This window comes from Blennius ocellaris, assembly GCF_963422515.1.
Source record: "Blennius ocellaris genome assembly, chromosome: 19".
Taxonomy (NCBI): Eukaryota; Metazoa; Chordata; class Actinopteri; order Blenniiformes; family Blenniidae; genus Blennius; species Blennius ocellaris.
In genome coordinates, this window is record NC_137668.1 from 6,672,129 (window position 1) to 6,690,714 (window position 18,586).

Consider the following 18,586-nt stretch of genomic DNA (forward strand, 5'->3'; position numbering starts at 1 on the left):
GGAGAACTGACTTTTACAACATTGATTAAATAAGCAAAGTTTCATCTGTCTGTGTTGGCTCATAAAGATAAGGGTTCTTTCTAACTTTTATTCAATACATCAGAAATCATCCAAAGTGAATGAAAAAAAAAATCTGATAAAGTTCATATTTTGAGTTAAGGTTTCAGATAAATTGATGCATTTATTACCATACATTTCCCAAACTAAAGTAAGTGAGTCACTGGACAGAATGTCTTTTAGAAATTTACATAAAACACCTTATTCCTTACTTGATGCCCTCTGTTTAGGACAGTGGTTCTCAATTATTTTCTGTCATGCCCCCCCTAGAGGACAACAATTTTTTCAGCCCCCCCCCCCGAATTGTACTACCATTGAGAACCTGATAATATTTGTTTATTTATCTGTATAAACCATTGTATGAGTTGCTGGCACCAGCATTCTGCATACAATCGCCTGATTATCAAAATAAATTAATAAAATGAGCTGGAGGCCCTTTTTTTTTATCGTTCAAGCATGAATAAACACACTAATACTGAAAGTTGCACCTGCCTCACGCCCCCCCTGACACCCCACCACGCCCCCCCAGGGGGGCGCGCCCCACCATTTGAGAAGCACTGGTTTAGGAGTACCTCTTTAAGAGCACTGAGGTGTACCAGTATCTACATTAACAATCTGTTAAACCAATTATATTAACTAAATGAGCAAATATTTCATATGTGTGTTGGCTCATGAAGGTGATGACAAACAATTTGTCCGTTTATTTATTTTATCTCCAATTTTTAAGATATGAGAGCACTTATATGTATCATACTTACATATGAACGCCATGATAATATCTAAAGTTTAATGATGGATTTAAAATCTTAAAAGTTATTTATGGGACATTTCAGACGTTGTAGATCTAATTCTTCTCAGTCAGGTTCACAATGTAATTTTTGGAACGTTTATTACAACAGCAAACAAATGTTTCCATTTGGCCGGATACCTACATTGGCCGCCATCTTGGGTTTTTTTTTTAAATGGCTTCCACAAATAAACTTTCTGCCATTATCTCAGCTTTTAAACAGGTTTGACAGCCAAACCACTATTCCAGGAATCCAATAGTATCAAACTAAATCACCTTGATTCAACCACAAACTTATTTGATTGAAATTCTTTGCATAATTGAATGTTTTACAATATTACATAAACATTGTGGTTGGTGCCTTGTATGGTCTAATGACAAATTTGTCTTATGAAAGTAAGTAGTATATAAGTATTTGCAAGAACAATGGATTCCTTGGCCCTGAAAATGTTAGTTTAGCTGTCAAAATAAAAGCTATAGGTTATTTAAAAGGTGAGATTTTGACAAAAAAAGCATTTGTTTACGGCAGCGATTTTTGAAAATCCAAGATGGCGGCCGCATAGGGCTCAGCGCAAATGGAAACATTGTTTACGTGACTGCTTATAAGGTTTCAAAAAAATAATGTATAGTTTTCATAGTTTCCAAAAGAATTCAACAAAAGTTGAAATCCAAACAGAGTGAACCTAACTTTCTGCTTCTCTCTCCATTCTGCCTCCAGGCGCTGCTGACCTGTCGCTCTTTTATTTAAAAAATTCATTTCAGAGGAGCGCGTCAGGATTGCTGTGTGCACACACACACACACACATGCACACACACACACACACCATGTTATACTCCCTCTCCTCCACAATCTTCTTCACTTCGTTCGTTCTCTCGAAGTCCTCGTACGTATCATCGCCGCTGCTGTACCCAGAGGCCTGCGGTGAGAACGAGTGGAAGGAAATAAATGAGGAATTAGGGGATAAAAATACCGATGGAAGGCAGAAAAGATTAACGGGACAAAATGCAATCTAAGTTGAAATTCTCAGAGGAGGAAAGAAAAAAGGGGCTGATTTCAGAGTTTGGTTCCCACAGTCTGCATGCTTTATCTTTAAGAAAACACCAAATACGGCAAAAGATTAATGACATACAAACATTTAACAGTTCAATCTGAGATCATTATTATTTTAAGTTTGGAATATAGAGATATAGAGATTTTAGATAACATAGGATAGCAATGAAAGAAAAAAAATGCACTTTTATTATAAGGTTATGAGCTTATTTGTGCATTTAGACTGACTAAAATAACATTTTATTGAATGAAAAATATTTACAAAATGTAAAAAATGCAGTAATAAAAAAAAAAATAATAAAAAAAATAAATAAAAATAAAATATATATATATATATATATATATATATATATATACATATACAGTGTATATAATGAGAAAAGTAGAAGAGGGATTTAAACGTCTACTGCGCTGATTTGTACTTTTCTTGAAGAAGTTCTTGCAGTTCTCCTCTTTCACCAGCAGAGGGAGCAATAGCTCCAAAATTGCACTGCAGGCACACTTAAACCCTGATAAGTGAATTTATTGTTTAGTGTGTGTGTGTGTGTGTGTGTGTGTGTGTGTGTGTGTGTGTGTGTGTGTGTGTGTGTGTGTGTGTGTGTGTGTGTGTGTGTGTGTGTGTGAGTGTTGCACACATAAGGGTCGTCCTCCTCGCACTGGTCATCCGGGGCCGTGGGATCTGACTTCAACACCAGCTGCTGGATGGAGCCCTGGAGGAGAGAAGAGAGGGAGAGAGAGAGGGAGAGAGAGAGAGTCTGTCTTATATTGCCTGATAATTTAGTTCATACCGTGTCATTAAATTTTATTAAACCTCAGTGGATAGTTCTCACATACCGACTCCAGCCTCTCTCTCGAACAGTTAATTCACCTCTCCTGTTCTCATTACCACAACTATAAGTCGCAGAAGTGCACATTTTCTTGTGTTCATGCTTTTCATAAAAGATTTCAACGTTCACTTTAAAGCTCCAGTTTCTACAACCTTAGAAGAAAAATGTAAAAATTTCAATTAAAAACTTTTTTTTTTTTTAAAGGGAATTTATGGTCTATGTACATTTAGAAATGTTCACATTTCTTATTGAAAAAAAAAAACACCTCTTCAACAACAAGCTATATCTTACCTCCTGTTTATGATTTGACACCCTCCTTGGGGGGAGGATCAGATAAAGTCTATAAACTAACGCCATAGTAGTCACTCATTTAAATACTTAATAATAATTAATATAATACTTAAAAGTATAAGTGCATGTGTGTTTTTGGCTGATTGTTTTGTCAAATGTCTCATCCCTGCCCACACCATGTGATACTGATACAGCTGAACCCACTCTTTTTCCTATATTTTTTGTTTTGTTTTGTTTTTTACTTTTATTTTTCCTTTAATTTCTTTTCTTATTTTTTCTTTTTCCTTTTAGTAATTTTCATCTGAATTGGGTTTTTTTTCCATTTTCCTTTAAAATTTGTTCCTTCTTTCCTTTTACTTCTTTTCCTTTTTCTTACATTTTTTCTTAATTTCTCTTAATTTAACTGCCCCTTTTTCTTATCCCCCCTTCACTGGAGTGCCAATCAAATCAAAGCCCATTTCTTTCAAACTACTTTTTGTATGGAAAATACAGACACATGCACAGTTAAGTTTCACTTTGTTATTGGGTGCACAAGCACAGCACGCTGTTGAACTTATTATTTGAAACTAATTTGGAATATTGACCATGTGCACTTAAATCTGACACTTGATTTGTTAAACCATCCTGAAAATACTCACACTTTGACTAGAATTGTATGTACTTATGTGTATATTTATGAGCAATTTAGGAATTTCCCTCATACTGTACAATTCACACAATGTAAACTGGTAAGATGCTACTTTTTAAAACTGTGTTATTTGTGAATTTGTTTGAAACCACAGTTAAAACCTTTGAGTTGATACTTTGAACAGATGTTAATCCTGATTATTGCCCACATTGGTTTCATCATGTCAGGTTAATATACGGGTTTGTTGGAGAAATGTGCTCTGAATCCACGTTTCAAACAGGTAAATAAATCAAATGTTTGACACTGTAGTTAAAATAGTAACACTTTGAGAAGTTTTATAGGAGATAATTTGATTATTTTTGTAACTGAAGTTAACAGTAGTGATATTAAAGTATATATTTCTTTATAATTTAGGTGTTTAATTGGCAGGTGGAGGACATGTACTGTATCTCAGGTATTATGAAAAGTTATATTTTGGCGGTTAATATCATTCCAGTTGAATATTTCTGGAACAATCGGTGGATTATGAGTCAGTTGAGCTTTGTGACCGACGCCAGCGGACTCAACAGACTCATTTAGAAAGACCATAGACGTGTGGGCGGAGGCGGACTCTGTCGAGGTGGTCTCGGGATGATACGCTCTAAAACTAAGGTTTTATTTTCATCTCGTAAAACCTAAATTACCACTCTGTGTTGAGCTTCCCTCCTAAGATTTTCCTCTATTATTTATTTATTTAATCATACTCTTTTAGAGCAGGGCTGCAAACATCAATGTCCAATTAACTGTACATTTACTGGACCATCATCTGCATACGAGGAGACACATTTTTACTGGGTGGAATTTGAAGAATAGAAGAACAAGGAATTTGGGTTCAGATGTAATAATCTACTGAAGAGCTGTGCTGAAGTACAAATAATTTATTACTTGTCACATTCTTGTTTTCCTCAACTTCAGGCTGATATGTCTCCAACTTCTCATACTTTGACTTGTGATTGGCCAACTTTTATTCAGAATACTGGTTTTGTTACTTATTTGTTATTTAGTAACTGTAAGTAGTCAATTTCTTGTGTTTATAGGTAATTTCAATCAGTCGTTGACAAAATATGACTTATTATAACTTAGATTTGGTTACAAGAGGTTGAATATTTCTCATATTATCTAGGGTGTAGCTTTTTTAAATTAACAGTTTTTTTAAGGAAAAGCTACAAATGAACATTGCAAATCATTGGACCTAAACCTTCATTGAATTTGACAGAATAACAGACGGTATGAAAAAGAACCAGTGATTACATTTTGAACGAGATCTGAATTATTTTCTGTATCCAGAAGAAAACGTATGCTTTTAATACAAAATAGAAAGTTAATAGCCTGATAGGGTTTGTGCAGAAGGAGAAATGCTGGGATTTTAAGGGACATTTCTGTCACATTCTCGATAATAGGCAAAAGGAAATATGTACACCTATAGTATGATCCAGATTAGAAATGTACATATGAAGCATGAGCAGAGGGAAACTGGGAAGAGCAAATTGAGTTATTATATGTTTACATCCTGTTTATACTGCTGATTTTGACAAATAAACACTAAAGTAATATGATGAACCTTCTTTCTGATTATGTTACGGAGGACTCTGGAATCTATCGACGGCTTGTAAAATCACAGTGTCGCTCTCTTCAAGTAATCTGAATGCAAAACGTGTCGCATTCAAGAGTTTGGACGAGTGCACACAGTCACACTATAAATCTGAGAGTCAGCGGGTCCGTCGTTATATTAGATCAGTAAATACTCGCTGGAGGCAATTTCAGCCCAGTTTATTGAGATAGAGCCGGAGGACACACACCTGTTTTTAATGGATTGAAGAACGGCCTATGAAATTTAATGGCGGAGAAGGAGCGTTGAGCGGGAACATGTGTTTGTGCTGTAAACAAACCGAGAATGAAACTTTTTTCCACTTCATTTGAACTGCTGGGCCCCGCTTATGCGACGGCATTTGAAGTGGGATTGTTATCACGGTGACTGTCAAAATAAAACTACCAGGTCCCAGGAGGATGTGGACTGAGAGTCATGACACTCTGGAGGAAACATTGTTTTCACTGTCCGAGCTGAGCATGTGCAGAACAAGCGATTTACTGCGCAGTAGCTATTGTGGTGCTTTTCAAAAAGCACCACTGTTGTATAAACGGACCCCAGAACACAACAGAAGTTGTCACTCGCCTAAAATGTGATTTCTCTGTGTAGGATTCCTCATTCAGTCAGTTTGTGAATCCCTTTGATGCAATGAATGCAAACCACTGAAAGGCAGAAGTTAAATTACAGTGATTTGAATGATCGTTTTCAAACATAATGCTGTTTTTAGTCGAACATTTTAAGTAAACGGTTCAGATTTGATGTTTTCACTGTAACTCCATGTTGTCCTCTTGCAGGTTTAAAAAAGGAAGGAGCTATTTTGAAGAATAAAAGTATAGATATTTTGGGTTCAATTGTAAAAATCTACAAATAATGTGTTACTTGCCATCTCTGTCTGTCAATCAGTTTTATCCAAAATCTGGAAAAGGCATGAGGATAAAACCTGTATTCTTACTCTGCAGCTTCAGAAGGTCACGCTCTGTGGTCGGGAAATATATGACCATGAGAAAAGTGGCTTTAGACCTCATGCTTCATAAAGTACTGCAAAACACACGTACTGAGAAAAACTTGACTAAAACAGAGAGTTCAAAAAAAGAAAACGTCACAAGCATGAACATGCAGTCGTGTTTTTGTCTTTCTCTGCAGAAATGATGCTCAGAATGTCCACAAAAGTCAACAAGCGGTGCGTTTTAGTGAAAACAAATATGAAACACGAGTGACGGCGTGGGGGGGGGGGGGGGGGGGGGGGGGGGGGGGGGGTTTCTAATATGAAGCTGTATGACTGCAGGGAGCATCTGCATCGTGGCAGGAGGAGGAGGAGGAGGAGGAGGAGGAGGAGGAGGAAGATCTCTGACGGTCCTGCCAGTTCAAACAGTGAGCAGCTGGAAACAGACAGTCACTGTGGGTCCACTTTGTCTGGGGGGTGGGGGGGTTGACTGATGGAGGAGGAGCTGTGAATGAGACGTAGCTGCAGGTGACGGTGTATAAGAGCCAAGGAAGTAACAAAACACGGAACTAAGTGGGGTTTTTTTTCCTTCTTGTTTTGGTGATTTTTCATGCATGTTCTCTTTGCAGTCTCTCATTGTCTGATGTCGGTTTTTTTTCTCCCTTCTGTTTGACATTTCTCAGCCTCCCCCTCCCCCTCATTCCTATGGTGCTGTAGCAACGTTCTGCTGTGATGGAGTGACACCTGCTGGTCCGAGATGACTTATACACCTACACTTTGATATACAGTGGTGCCTCGCTGTTTCGCAGATTTTTGTGTGTGCAATTTATATGAATGTGCACAGTGTTCTGCATGCTGGTTGGCTAAGGGAGAACCTGCACATTGTATTCTGTGTCCTGATTGGCTAAGGGACTGTAGACCCTTGTCAATCAATCTCCGTGCCGTGTTTCGTGTAAGCGATTGAATTCAACTTGCATATACATATTGCAAACATATCAAAGTTGATCGATAGCACTGTGACTCTGAAGTGCTGCATGTTTGCAAGTTTTGTTCCTGACAAACCCCACAATGTCGACGAAACATTCTGCACCGACAAAGGAACCTGCGGTCGCAGCCAAAAGGCAGAGGTATGTTTATGTTTTAAAATCTACAAAGGTTTCAACTTTGGGAGTTTAAACAAGAGAGAAATGTGAGAAAATGTTCATTCCTGTCTGCGAAAAGTGTATAAAGTGTGTGGTGACGGGTTTAGCAGCCTTAAAACATATATAATACTTGTAAAAAAAAAAAGTTAACTACTTCGCGGATTTTGCTTATTGCGGGTTATTTTTAGAACGTAACGAGGGACCACTGTATACCACAATGATTAGAAAAAGTGTAACTTATATTCTGCAAAACATGGCGCTCCCATTCATGAGTGAGTAGTTCACCTTAATCAGATGTTTTTGAACTGAAAATATCCAGAAAACAGTGGAGGAACATGAAAAATGAAGAATTCTGCATTAAAAAACACCTCAATGCTGGGCTTAAACCAGAGGTTTTGTCAATGTGCATGCCAACCACTACACGACTGTGCACCCATAAAAGAGTCAGTCCTCCTCAATGAAATAATTTAAAAAAAGCAAGTCCTTGTCTGTGCTGCAGTACATCCAGACGAACTCTTTCCAGAGAGTGACTCAGAGTCTGGTCCCTGTTATCTGTAACAAGCGACGCCAAATATATATTTCAGAATTTATACGACGCCACGGGGAGGTTTAAAACCAGCATAAAGAAGAAACTCTGCCTTTCGGTGATGTCGATGCACACGTCAGCGCTGCTTTCAACCCCCACGTAGGTACGACTGCAAAACCTGTGATTGATCGTCCTGGCAGCTGAAGGGACTCCCCGTACCAGAGCGACAGACTCCTGAATAAACACGCGCTCGGCCTCTGTGGCTCATTAGATCTCTTTAAAACACTCCTCGGGTTTCGCCACTAAAAAAATTCTAATGAGACAAAAGCTGCTTGGGAAAAAAAACCCAAAAAACTTCTTTCCACCGTCCCGGTGATGCATGATAACAAAAGGTAGCCTCAGAAGAGGGTTCTGTGTGTTTTTCTTTTTCAGCCCCTGGTTCTCAATGTTCTCGAGCTTTTTTTTTTTTCAATATATTGTCAAGTTTTTGGACCAGCACGAACATACCGATGATAGAACAGAGTTGTCTCTGATTACCGTGACCTCTCTCCTGCTCAGCCCTTACATACGTTACTGTCGACTGATAGTCCCTTTGCACCCAGCGATTTTCTACTTATCATGGATGGCGCTGGGGAAAAACAAAGCAATTACCACAACAGCAAATCAGAGGTGATTGGGGGCAAATCGCTGAAGCAGTTTATTTTTCTTTTACAAGAGCACCGAGGGCAGAAACCAGCACTGCCTGTGGTAATAACTCAACGCTTCTCAATCCCACATTTTAATGAAGAAGCTGGGCATGGAAGAACGGCGCGCGAACAATCTGTCACTTCACCTTTGAAGAGGTTCTGTATTTTAATGTATAAGTTACATGCCGCCCAGTAGGGCTTCGACTCGAGCATAGCCTTGGTATAAATTATCTGTTGATGCACAAGACCGAATGAAATAAGATCTGGACTCACCACAAACCTGGCCAGGCCCGTGCCGCCGGCGTTCCCCACAAAGATCCCCGAGCTGGCCTCGAAGGTCAGAGGGCGCGCACTCCTGGAGAAGTCGACCCTGTGGTACTCCTCGCAGTCCATGAAGAGACGCACCTGCATGGCGGGAGACAAGGTTGAAAAGAGAATCATGTTGGACATTTGATTCCTACCTTTAGCCACTTTCTACATTTGTTTAACGAAATGCTTCAATGGTGCTTAGCTTAGTTTTCTTTCTTTCTTTACAAACAATAAATGATTATGTAAAAGTAAATATAGAGTCAAGTGAGAAAGCCCATTAAAAGACTAAAACTAATTTTCTCACACAAATCTGCTAAATGCACCTCGTTGCTTTTACGTGTGGTCATTCAGAAGCACTGAATCAGTGAGGCTGGTGTCAAATTAACAGAGTTCCTGCTGTTGGAAGAAAGCTTTTTTTTCTGGGTGCTCTGGAGAGAAGCCGACTGAACTACAGCAGTGATTTAGGATAGAAGATGCAGCCAAAACTGCATAAAGGCACAGAACTCAATAAATTAAGAATTTCCTAAACTACAATTCATAAAAAAAAAAAAAAAAAAAACCTGCACTGCATTGTCATCAACTCGTCACGGTTCCACTGGTAACTTTGGTTTTACGTGTCTGTTCACGTGACAACTGTACTCGGAGCCACTGAAAATACAATTTTTTGAAAACTGGTCGCAAGTCCCAAGTATCAAATTCACAGAAAATGGTCTATAGTGGATTTAAATTTCTTGCAGCTTCAGCAAACTCTTCTTCTGCACGAAGCACTTGTAGTGATGGCCGAATGAAGCTTCATGAAAAACTCTTTATTTTATGAAGCCACTCGACGGCGCTGTCAACAAAGCGCACTTCATTGCCAGTCTTTCAGCGTCTATCTTCAAACCGAGAGCGCCACCTGGTGGAGTCGGAAAATAAAGAAAGTGGTTCACGAAGCTTCATGAAGCTTCATTTGGCCGTCGCTACGAAACAGCGTCATCACAAGCAAACGCTGGAATCCACGTTGACAATGTGACTGTTTGTGTTTCACTACCGAGTCGTTGGTCGAGGCTTAAATAATAAATCACAGCCCTCCATCCGAAAGGACTGACGACCTTTTAAGACATAAAAAAAAAATAACACATAAAACACTTTAACGAAAACACACTGCACTCACCTGTGAACCTTGTACGGTTAAGGTGAACCTCGCCCATCTTCCCGTCAGGTCGCCCATCTTGAAGGAAGCAGCTTCTTGGGTTCCTCCTCTGGTTTCTGGGTCGGTGTAGTACAAGATGACCCTCTGGGAGCCATCCTCCACTTCGGACAAGGCTACACCCAAGTGTACAATCTTACAAGCAAAAGAAATAACGTCACTTTCCTGTTGTCGAGGTGATTAATCAAACCACTCTGTTAAATAGACATGTTGGCTCACTTTCTGATACGCGTCCGTAATGGCGAACAGCACGCCGCCGCGTCTCGTTGTGGGTTTCGCCGTGACGGTGATGGCGAAGTCATGATAAAACGGGTCGGGGATGAAGGATTTGGTGAGGCGGCCCACGTTGGCATCCGGGCCGAAGCTGTAGGCCGGGTAGCCCTCGAAGCCCGTGACGAAGGAGACGGAGGGAGGGAGGGGGACGCCAATCAACTCCGTCAGGTCCAAGGCTCCCTGCGAGCCGCGCTCTGTAGAAAACAAACAGAAAAAACCAGAGGGAGCCGTGTCAGCGCAGCCAAAAGAAAACACATCTCTCAATCAACAAGGAGCATCAGTTCGCCGTTCCGAGCCCAAGAAAAATAAGCGATCGTCCCAAAGTCATCAAACAAAAAGCTACTGGACACCTGATTGCTGACATATGGAAACAACATGGAGTCAAAGGGACAGAATCTGGGCTTCGTGAATGTCTTGTCAGGGCAGACACGTTGATTGGTATCGCGATGATTTCAGCTTGACCTTTAGAGTTAGAGCAACGGAGTTCATTTGACCAATTGCTGGGTGTAGAATTTCCATTATTCGGGGTCTTGGGGTCTGTATTGTCTGCTGTCTTGGCACGAGATACAGTAACATGCCCTGAAGTGGGAATAGTTTAATCAATGCAGCGATTTGGAGGAAATTGTTATACTTATTTATTCCCAAGCTGAAAAAAATGTCTGTAAGTTACAACAATGTTCACATGTGACTTTGCCTCTGAGATACTTGATTTTCAGTGGTGATTCATGGTGATTTGAGTGCCTGCTTTTGGATTGTGAGAGAATAAATACATGCACAGGGCGAACATGCAAAACCCACAAAGAATTGCCTTGAAGCCCAGAATGGAATTTAAGCTCCATGAGTGCTAACCTCTCAAACTCATTTTAATTCGGGGGCCACACACACACACAGCCCAACTATAAGTAAAGTTCCTTTTCCAGCATGGATAAAATACATGAAATGAGCACAACAACAGAAAGAGTCATCAGAATTTCAATCTGAATAAATACAACAATGGAATATTATAAAATCTAATATTAAAAAACTAAAATAAATAAATAATAATAATATAAATTCATAAAAGTAAGGCATTTACATATATATAGTGTTTAGTATATATGATGTATAGGATAAAATAATAATAATCTTTAATATTAAAGATGAATGGTTTTTGTTTTATGTTGTGGTGCAGAGTATATTTTCACACATAAAGCAAACAAGGACTGCCAGCAATCTCAACATGAAGCGAATTTTAATGAAACCTTCTGGTGCAAGATACAGTGAAATGCTCCCCGCAAGACAGTCGCCTATAGCTGTCGCATTATGCATGTTTTTATGAACTCACCATTACAGCATGGCTTTGAGGCAACGAGGTAGCTATCTTTCATGGCAGCATCACTGATCTCTCAGCTGAGGTCTCAACATTGTGTTGTCTCCACTACTCTATGTCACACACAAAAATCTTTTTTGAAAGTTTAAACATTTTCTTGGTGTTTGTAAGCTGTATTTTAGCCAGTTTTGGTCCACGGGCCTTATATTTTACACCCATGCTCTCCACCAGTGTGCAGATTTCTACTGGTATCGAGAGGACGTCGTGGTTGGCTGGAATAATGAAGCTGCCATGTGCAGTGTGCTGTGTGCTTTGGGTTTGATGGCTACTTGAAGACGACAGAATGCACAGTGCAAAGCCAGCAGGGGGCAAATAGTGGCCTGCAGCTAATTTTTTTGCTCCACGGCCCCCTGGTGGGTTAATCCCGCTTTGGGTCAGGACTGAAATGTGACTGTGGAAATTAAAGCATTCCACAGCATGGACGGTGTGGGTGGTGCCATCATCTTATGTCATCTCTTAATTGCCTACTGCAGCGAAAAGATGAATTAGCGAAAGTGTTTTTTTTTTCCCACTGAAATGGTTGTTTTACCTCAGGTCGCCCGTGCTTTTTGATACATGAAACAAATTCACACTTGGTGTGTGCTTGGTGCACTTCCAGAAAATCACATTTTTGGACTGTGAGAAAGCGATCCGTTCCAATATTCCCTGCTCCGGGTATTAAGACAGTTTGAAGTGTGACAGCATCCACCATACGCCCCATAAACCCCACCAGGAGACTGAGAAGGGTCGTCCAGTTGTGTGTCGCACCCCGCCCATGCCATCATATTCTGTAAACTCATCATTATTGTATCCATGGGGTGAAGGCACATCTTTCTCCACTTTGTTTCTCTCTGTCAGTCATCCAAAGAGAGAGTGTGCGCTGTGACTGGCATGTGAGACGTCTGTAAATGCCCTACCACAACATCTCTCTCTCTCTCTCTCTCTCTCGCTCTCTCTCTCTCTCTCTCTCCCCACCCCACCACCACACACACACACACCTGGTTCTCCTTAGTGGGAAGACCCTTTAGAACAATCGCCTGTTCTTTTGGTGCATATGGGCAGCAGGGTATAGCGGCAGGGCATCTGGAAGGCATTAGGCCGGACTAATACACACACGCTGCGCAGTGGCAGCTCCTGTAAATTAGACGTACCTCGTGGCATGTGCATGTCTGTGTGAGAGGGGGGTGACAGGGATGAAAAAATGAAAAGGGAGACAAATGGAGAGTGTAAACATTAAGCCTTCCGTAAGTGCTGTGTGTGTGTGTGTGTGTGTGCGTGCGTGTGGCAAGTAATCCTCCCCACAGGAAGAGAGGCACACTCCTTCCCCCATGTAGTAATTGGATTGAAAAACCCCGACAGACTGCGGCAATTAAAAAATAACAACGACGTGCAACCCACACCATTCTGCAGAGTTCCCTCCACTGCAGTCCAGTGCAGTCGCTTCACCCCAACGGAGAGGTGCAGCCGGGACGGACAGTATGAATGAGGCTTTTGTGGACGTCAAATAACTCATGCAGGAGCGTTTCCTCAAGTATGCATGCTGAGGGTTCCCAGGTCCGACACCAATAAAGTCATTAATCACACTGTAAGCTGCCGCAGAGAGTTTGTGTTAAAATCCGATAAGATACTTTATTGATCTCACAGAGGGGAAATTCAAATGTCACAGCCAAATAAATGGTTAGGTGAATTAAGTGACCAAAGCATCTGAATCGTTCAGTTCTGCACCAGTGTGGGAGGATCTGAAGACTAAATGAGCTGAACTTCAACTTCAGAAGGAGCCTAATTCAGATCCAAGACTCATCTATAATAGGTGTTGCATTGAAGAGTCAGTTTATGAGGCTCAATGTTAAACTGTTTAGGCTTCAGAATGCTGTGAACGCTCCAGTAGCGTCAGTATTAGCTCATGCTAACTGGTCGAGATTTCTATATATGCAGCCACTGTAACAGCCAGTGAGCCGATGATGCTGGGGTCAAATTACAAGAGTATGACACTCGGAGTGCTCTTGGGTTCGAGGTTTCCTGGATGATGGAGAACAAGAGGAGAGAGACTGAAGCTCAGATAAATGATGAAGCAAAGGCTGCATGACGGCTCATTAAAGGTGAAAAAACAGCAAATCATCGGGGAGTGTTCTATAAATATGGAACATAAACTTCACTTATATCATGCATTTCACACGCTAATGGAGACGGCTGCCATGCCAGGAGAAAAGTTTGGATTTAGGCCTCATTTACATGACAACACTTTAAGTGAAAATGCATCGTCGTTGTATTTTCCTTCTTGAAAGGTTCCATGCTACAGTCAGAGCTTCAGCTTGAACAGAGACTGAGAACTCCAGTGACTCACTACTGCCGCCTGATGCGCAAAAGAGGCCTTACTTCCATTTTGCACAGCGTATCATTCCACTAGATCAGCATTTCATGCTGATTATATTAACATTTTCAGAGTTGTATGCAATAAAACTACTTTTAAGAAACACATTTGAGACTTTACTCACTGTTGAGGCACTCGGATTATTAAGCTGATGCAGTGGAATCTCAGCAAGCTAAAACAAGAGTTCTGACAAATGTTCCAAATACTCTTTGACCCATTTCTTATTCCAAAAATTAAAAAATCTTGGATACCATAAATGGTGACTGTGATACTGGCCGCCTCGCAGACTTCCCTCTGTCTTCTCCGTGCTGTCAGTGGTTCAGGGCTGCCAAAGCGTGGCTGCCAACATTCCCACAGCCCAGAAGTGACTTCACTGCAGATGTTCCTCGGTCGGGCCAGAGAGTCAACAGCTGGACAGCCTCACCATGGAGACGTGGATTACACCCTCCGTATTTAGGTGCGAGTTCTCACCGAAACAGTGTTTTCTCCAGCTTCGTGCAAAACATGCATCTCCAAGCAGGATAACAGTGACACAATCTGGCTTGCTCCAGGAGTTTATATTGTTATCTTAGTAATGTAAAAAAAAAAAAAGAAGTGGAGCAATTGAAAATTGAAAATGCAAACCATCCCAGGATGGAGGGTTGTGGGAAAAGTTGTGAGTAATTCCGGTTAGGGTGTGACTGCAGAAAGAAATCAGCTCTGGCAGGTTGAGTCGGTGCAGCACCTGCACTGGACTGGGTTGGGAGGACGGCCCTGGGGGGGGGACGGGATGTGTCCTCTCGGTAGAGTCCACAGTAATAACTTCAAGGCGTATGTGAAAGGAAAGCAGGCGACCGAATCATTGAGGGAGAACTCTGGCTGCAAGAACTCAAACTCCCTTTTCCTGGGAAAAAGAGGAGAATTTGGCACATTCGCTCTGAGAGCTTGTTTGGTCTCTGATAAATGGAGTTCAGTAAAAAGGCTTGAACTTCAATACAAATTACTTATGTTATTACTTATAGTTTTTATGTTGTGCTTAGTGTTGATTAATTTCAATTAATTTCGAATGAATATCATTCTTCAACTTCTCTCTTTCTCAAAACAAACATTTATTTGGCTTTATTTCTCCTTCTTGGGCCAACGACAAAGATGAGGCGTGTCACTCAGATCAGATCAAACTGAACCAAGATGGCGGCTCGGACATGAACGTTCTCTTTTATAAGTGAAACAGTTCATTTCTGAAAACATTTGAGGTGAGAAATAAGATTGTTTTGGTTCCACTACAGCTCGGTTACGTGTCGGACCCTTCGCTCCCCATGTTTCATTTGCATAAAGTTGGCTGCATTCGACTAAATGCAAGTGAGCTCCGGGAGCAGGGTATTTTCAGTGACAGGGCTGCAGACAGTACTATTAAGCTTGAAACATGCTGGATCACACCCAGCATGCATGTGATGCGTTTCACATAGACAATGAATGGGAAGTGAGAAATTGCAGGATGCTGTGGACACGTACCTTCAGTCTGCACTGCAGAAGGGCTAATTGCAATTAAATTTTGTATCAGATAAATCATGATGAAGGATTAATCCAGGTCAGCATGTCAATTTTGACAGCCCTACTAATAATATTACATTATAATTAATGTAGAGGCTTAATATGCGACTATAAATCATTATGTATCGAATGTACCGTATCCGACAATATCGAACCGTATTGTATCGAGGTATGTGTCATATTGTGACTATGTGAGTGCATAATATGATCATAATTCTCAGTTAATTCTAAGATGTAAATCTGCTGGCTATGTAGGCCATCTTCTAGTGGATGTACAGCTCGTGTGTTTTAACTCAGACGTGGTAGTAAATGGGGGCATAATAAGACGGCGATGATGTATTTGGTCTGAACGGAGCCAGCGAGTCACTCGGCTGTCAGTCAGTCCACAGAAATCTGTAATGAGCTGTCACATCGGATGAAAGGCCACGGAGTCCAATCAAACCATCAGAAATCATGACAGATGCAATGATAGGAAGGTATAGTTCGGCCGTTCTGTCCAGTTTCCTACACGCTGAAGGTTTTCACATGTGTACGAAGCCTGACTTGACCCAAGTGTTTAGGGATGCTAATCTCGATGAGACGCACGGCGGCTGTGTTCACACAACATCTCAGAAAACCACCGGCAAGCCGCCTCCCAGGCTCTGTCACACTGCACACTCAACCCCTGACTGATGCAAAACTTCCTATAGCTGGATTCATGGGAGCTTCATGATGAGGCTTCTGTCGAAAAACAGAGATGAGAAGCTCAAACAACAGTGATACGAATCAATTCTGACACGGAAATCGAAGCCAGACGACAAACGATATGGGACCTTTACTGTAATGATGTGATTTTCACAAATTATTGTTGGGAAAAGTGAACCTCCTGCCAACACATTTTGAAATACTAAACATGTAAGTGATGCAGCTGGTAGCAATTGTATAAAATAACAAAAAAAACAAAAACAAAAAAACAGACAAAAAAGATGCACCGCCGACAAGATATCAGTACAAATGATCAGCAAATACATTGGCTGGAATGTGGGGTAGAGAATCAGTCATAAATAAAAAAAGATTTAGAAATCATTAGTGATGCTAATATGCCAAAACAGGAAGAAGAAGCCTTTCTTCTGTTTAGTTTTACCACCCGTCTGTTCCTTGAATCTGTGAGTTGACGCCACAAATGTCAAATAAAAGTGAAATTCTCCCACAAACATGACTTTATTTTCTCCAAATGAAAAAAAAAAGTATTTTCCTTCAGGTGGACAAAACGAGACGGCCCGGCTCGCAGCGCAGACGTGACGTGAGGGCAAATCGCCGAGTCGTGAGTTCATGCGCGCAGGTGTGAGAGCAGGTGATGCCGCAGACCAGAAGCTGCTCTGTTAAAACGTTAAGAGTCTGTGTCGTTATCGAGGAAGACAAAGCAGAAGCAAGAGCCTGATGTGGCGGCATCGTGTTCACGGTGACAGTGATGTCAGATACAAAGGAAGGACGTTCAGATACGGCTGTCTGTGTTGGCACGGTGCGTGCACTCTAAAAATAACACGCTTTCTGACTTTGAGAGATTAAATGAGGGTGATGTTTGCAAGAAATGGTTCCCAGGAGGGACGGTGGATAATATTTCTATCACATCCAGTGTGACTAAACCTACAATCCAAGGCAAACAACATTGTTTCATGTTCAAACTCACCCTTTTCGTGTCTTCGTTTCAGAAAAGTTTCATTTATACAACAATGTTTTGAAAACGGTTGCTTATTTCCATGGAAATAGTAGAAGTGTCATGACAAAACAACATCACATCACATTGCATAACAAAACATTACAAAAACAAATAATAGCGCCATCTTGCATACTGTTTTCAGCATTTCTGCTGCTTCCACGAAAACAGACATTGTTGCGTAAACGTTAAACTTTTCTGAAACAAAAATGCATTTTTGCTTCCATACATCCATCCATTCTTATCTCTAACTACTTAATCCAGTACAGAGAGGAAATAAGCTTGGACATCTCAGTCCCCCACAACGCAAACAGATAAATGAAGCATTTTCACTTGAAATGAAAGCAAACAGAGCCGAACACATAATCAGATTGTAAAGCTTTGTATTTTCTTAATGTTTAAACTCTAAACCTTTATTTGTAGGTCTAACAAAGAGGGCAAATCCACTAATGCTACAGAAAGTAATCCTTGCCTTTGAAATATGTTTCTCCAATCTATCCTGACCACCTTGACATACACAGAGGGCAGCGGTGTGTATTTTCATTGTCCCTGTGGCTGAGGAAAGCCCACATTCTCATTGGGCTCAGGCTCATTGAATAATGCACAGCAGCCATGGGGGACGTATTCAGAGAATGAAACAAAGGGGGTGACTGTATCCCCCGCAGGTATGATGATTACGTTCAAGGAGAAATCGGACATTTCGTATAAGCGCAGCTCAGGAATGAGGTGGCACCTGCATGTGCGAGGCCTGCGTGTTCGGAATGTGCCCAGAATACAAGGCCTGTCTGCGCAGAGAGACAATCTAACACGCAAAGAATGTCTCCAAGTCTGCAAGCTACCACTTTCACTGATCTCCCAGAACATTCATCTGAAACAGGCTGCTCCTGTTGGGGATTTTGCATCTATTGACTCCAGAGCAGGAACAGATTACGGGGTGTCACAAGCCCCGAACGGCAGTGACTGAACCATCACACCGAATACTGCGCTGGCTTTGATTTGTTTGGGAAAAAGTCTCACAGCTCTTTAAAGGCTGACATTGCAAAACAAAAAAACCTCAAACTAGTTTTAGGATCAGTTGTAAAAATATTTAGTTAGTTTTAAAACAAATCTCTGGTAATGCACCACATAATTTGATCCACATGTTGACTGTGAATAGAATAGAATAGAATAGAATAGAATAGAATAGAATAGAATAGAATAGAACAGAACAGAACAGAACAGAACAGAACAGAATAGAATAGAATAGAATAGACTTGTTTTATATTTTATTTATATTATTTATAATTTTATTTATATCATTTTGAT

The 18,586-nt window shown here is 40.8% G+C and overlaps 1 protein-coding gene across 6 annotated transcripts in view; it reads right to left on the reverse strand.

The window, feature by feature from the left end:
- The window catches only part of LOC308144264 (uncharacterized protein), a 74,848-nt gene that overhangs the window by 20,567 nt on the left and 35,695 nt on the right, over positions 1 to 18,586 (reverse strand). For all 6 annotated transcript variants that reach the window (XM_080515344.1, XM_080515348.1, XM_080515347.1 and 3 more), the window contains exons 3-7: positions 10,283 to 10,530; positions 10,028 to 10,198; positions 8,839 to 8,970; positions 2,531 to 2,605; positions 1,669 to 1,761 (exon numbers count right to left, since the gene is read on the reverse strand). In XM_080515344.1, coding sequence (XP_080371470.1) covers positions 1,669 to 1,761; positions 2,531 to 2,605; positions 8,839 to 8,970; positions 10,028 to 10,198; positions 10,283 to 10,530 — 719 coding nt within the window. The remainder of the gene's footprint in view (positions 1 to 1,668; positions 1,762 to 2,530; positions 2,606 to 8,838; positions 8,971 to 10,027; positions 10,199 to 10,282; positions 10,531 to 18,586) is intronic.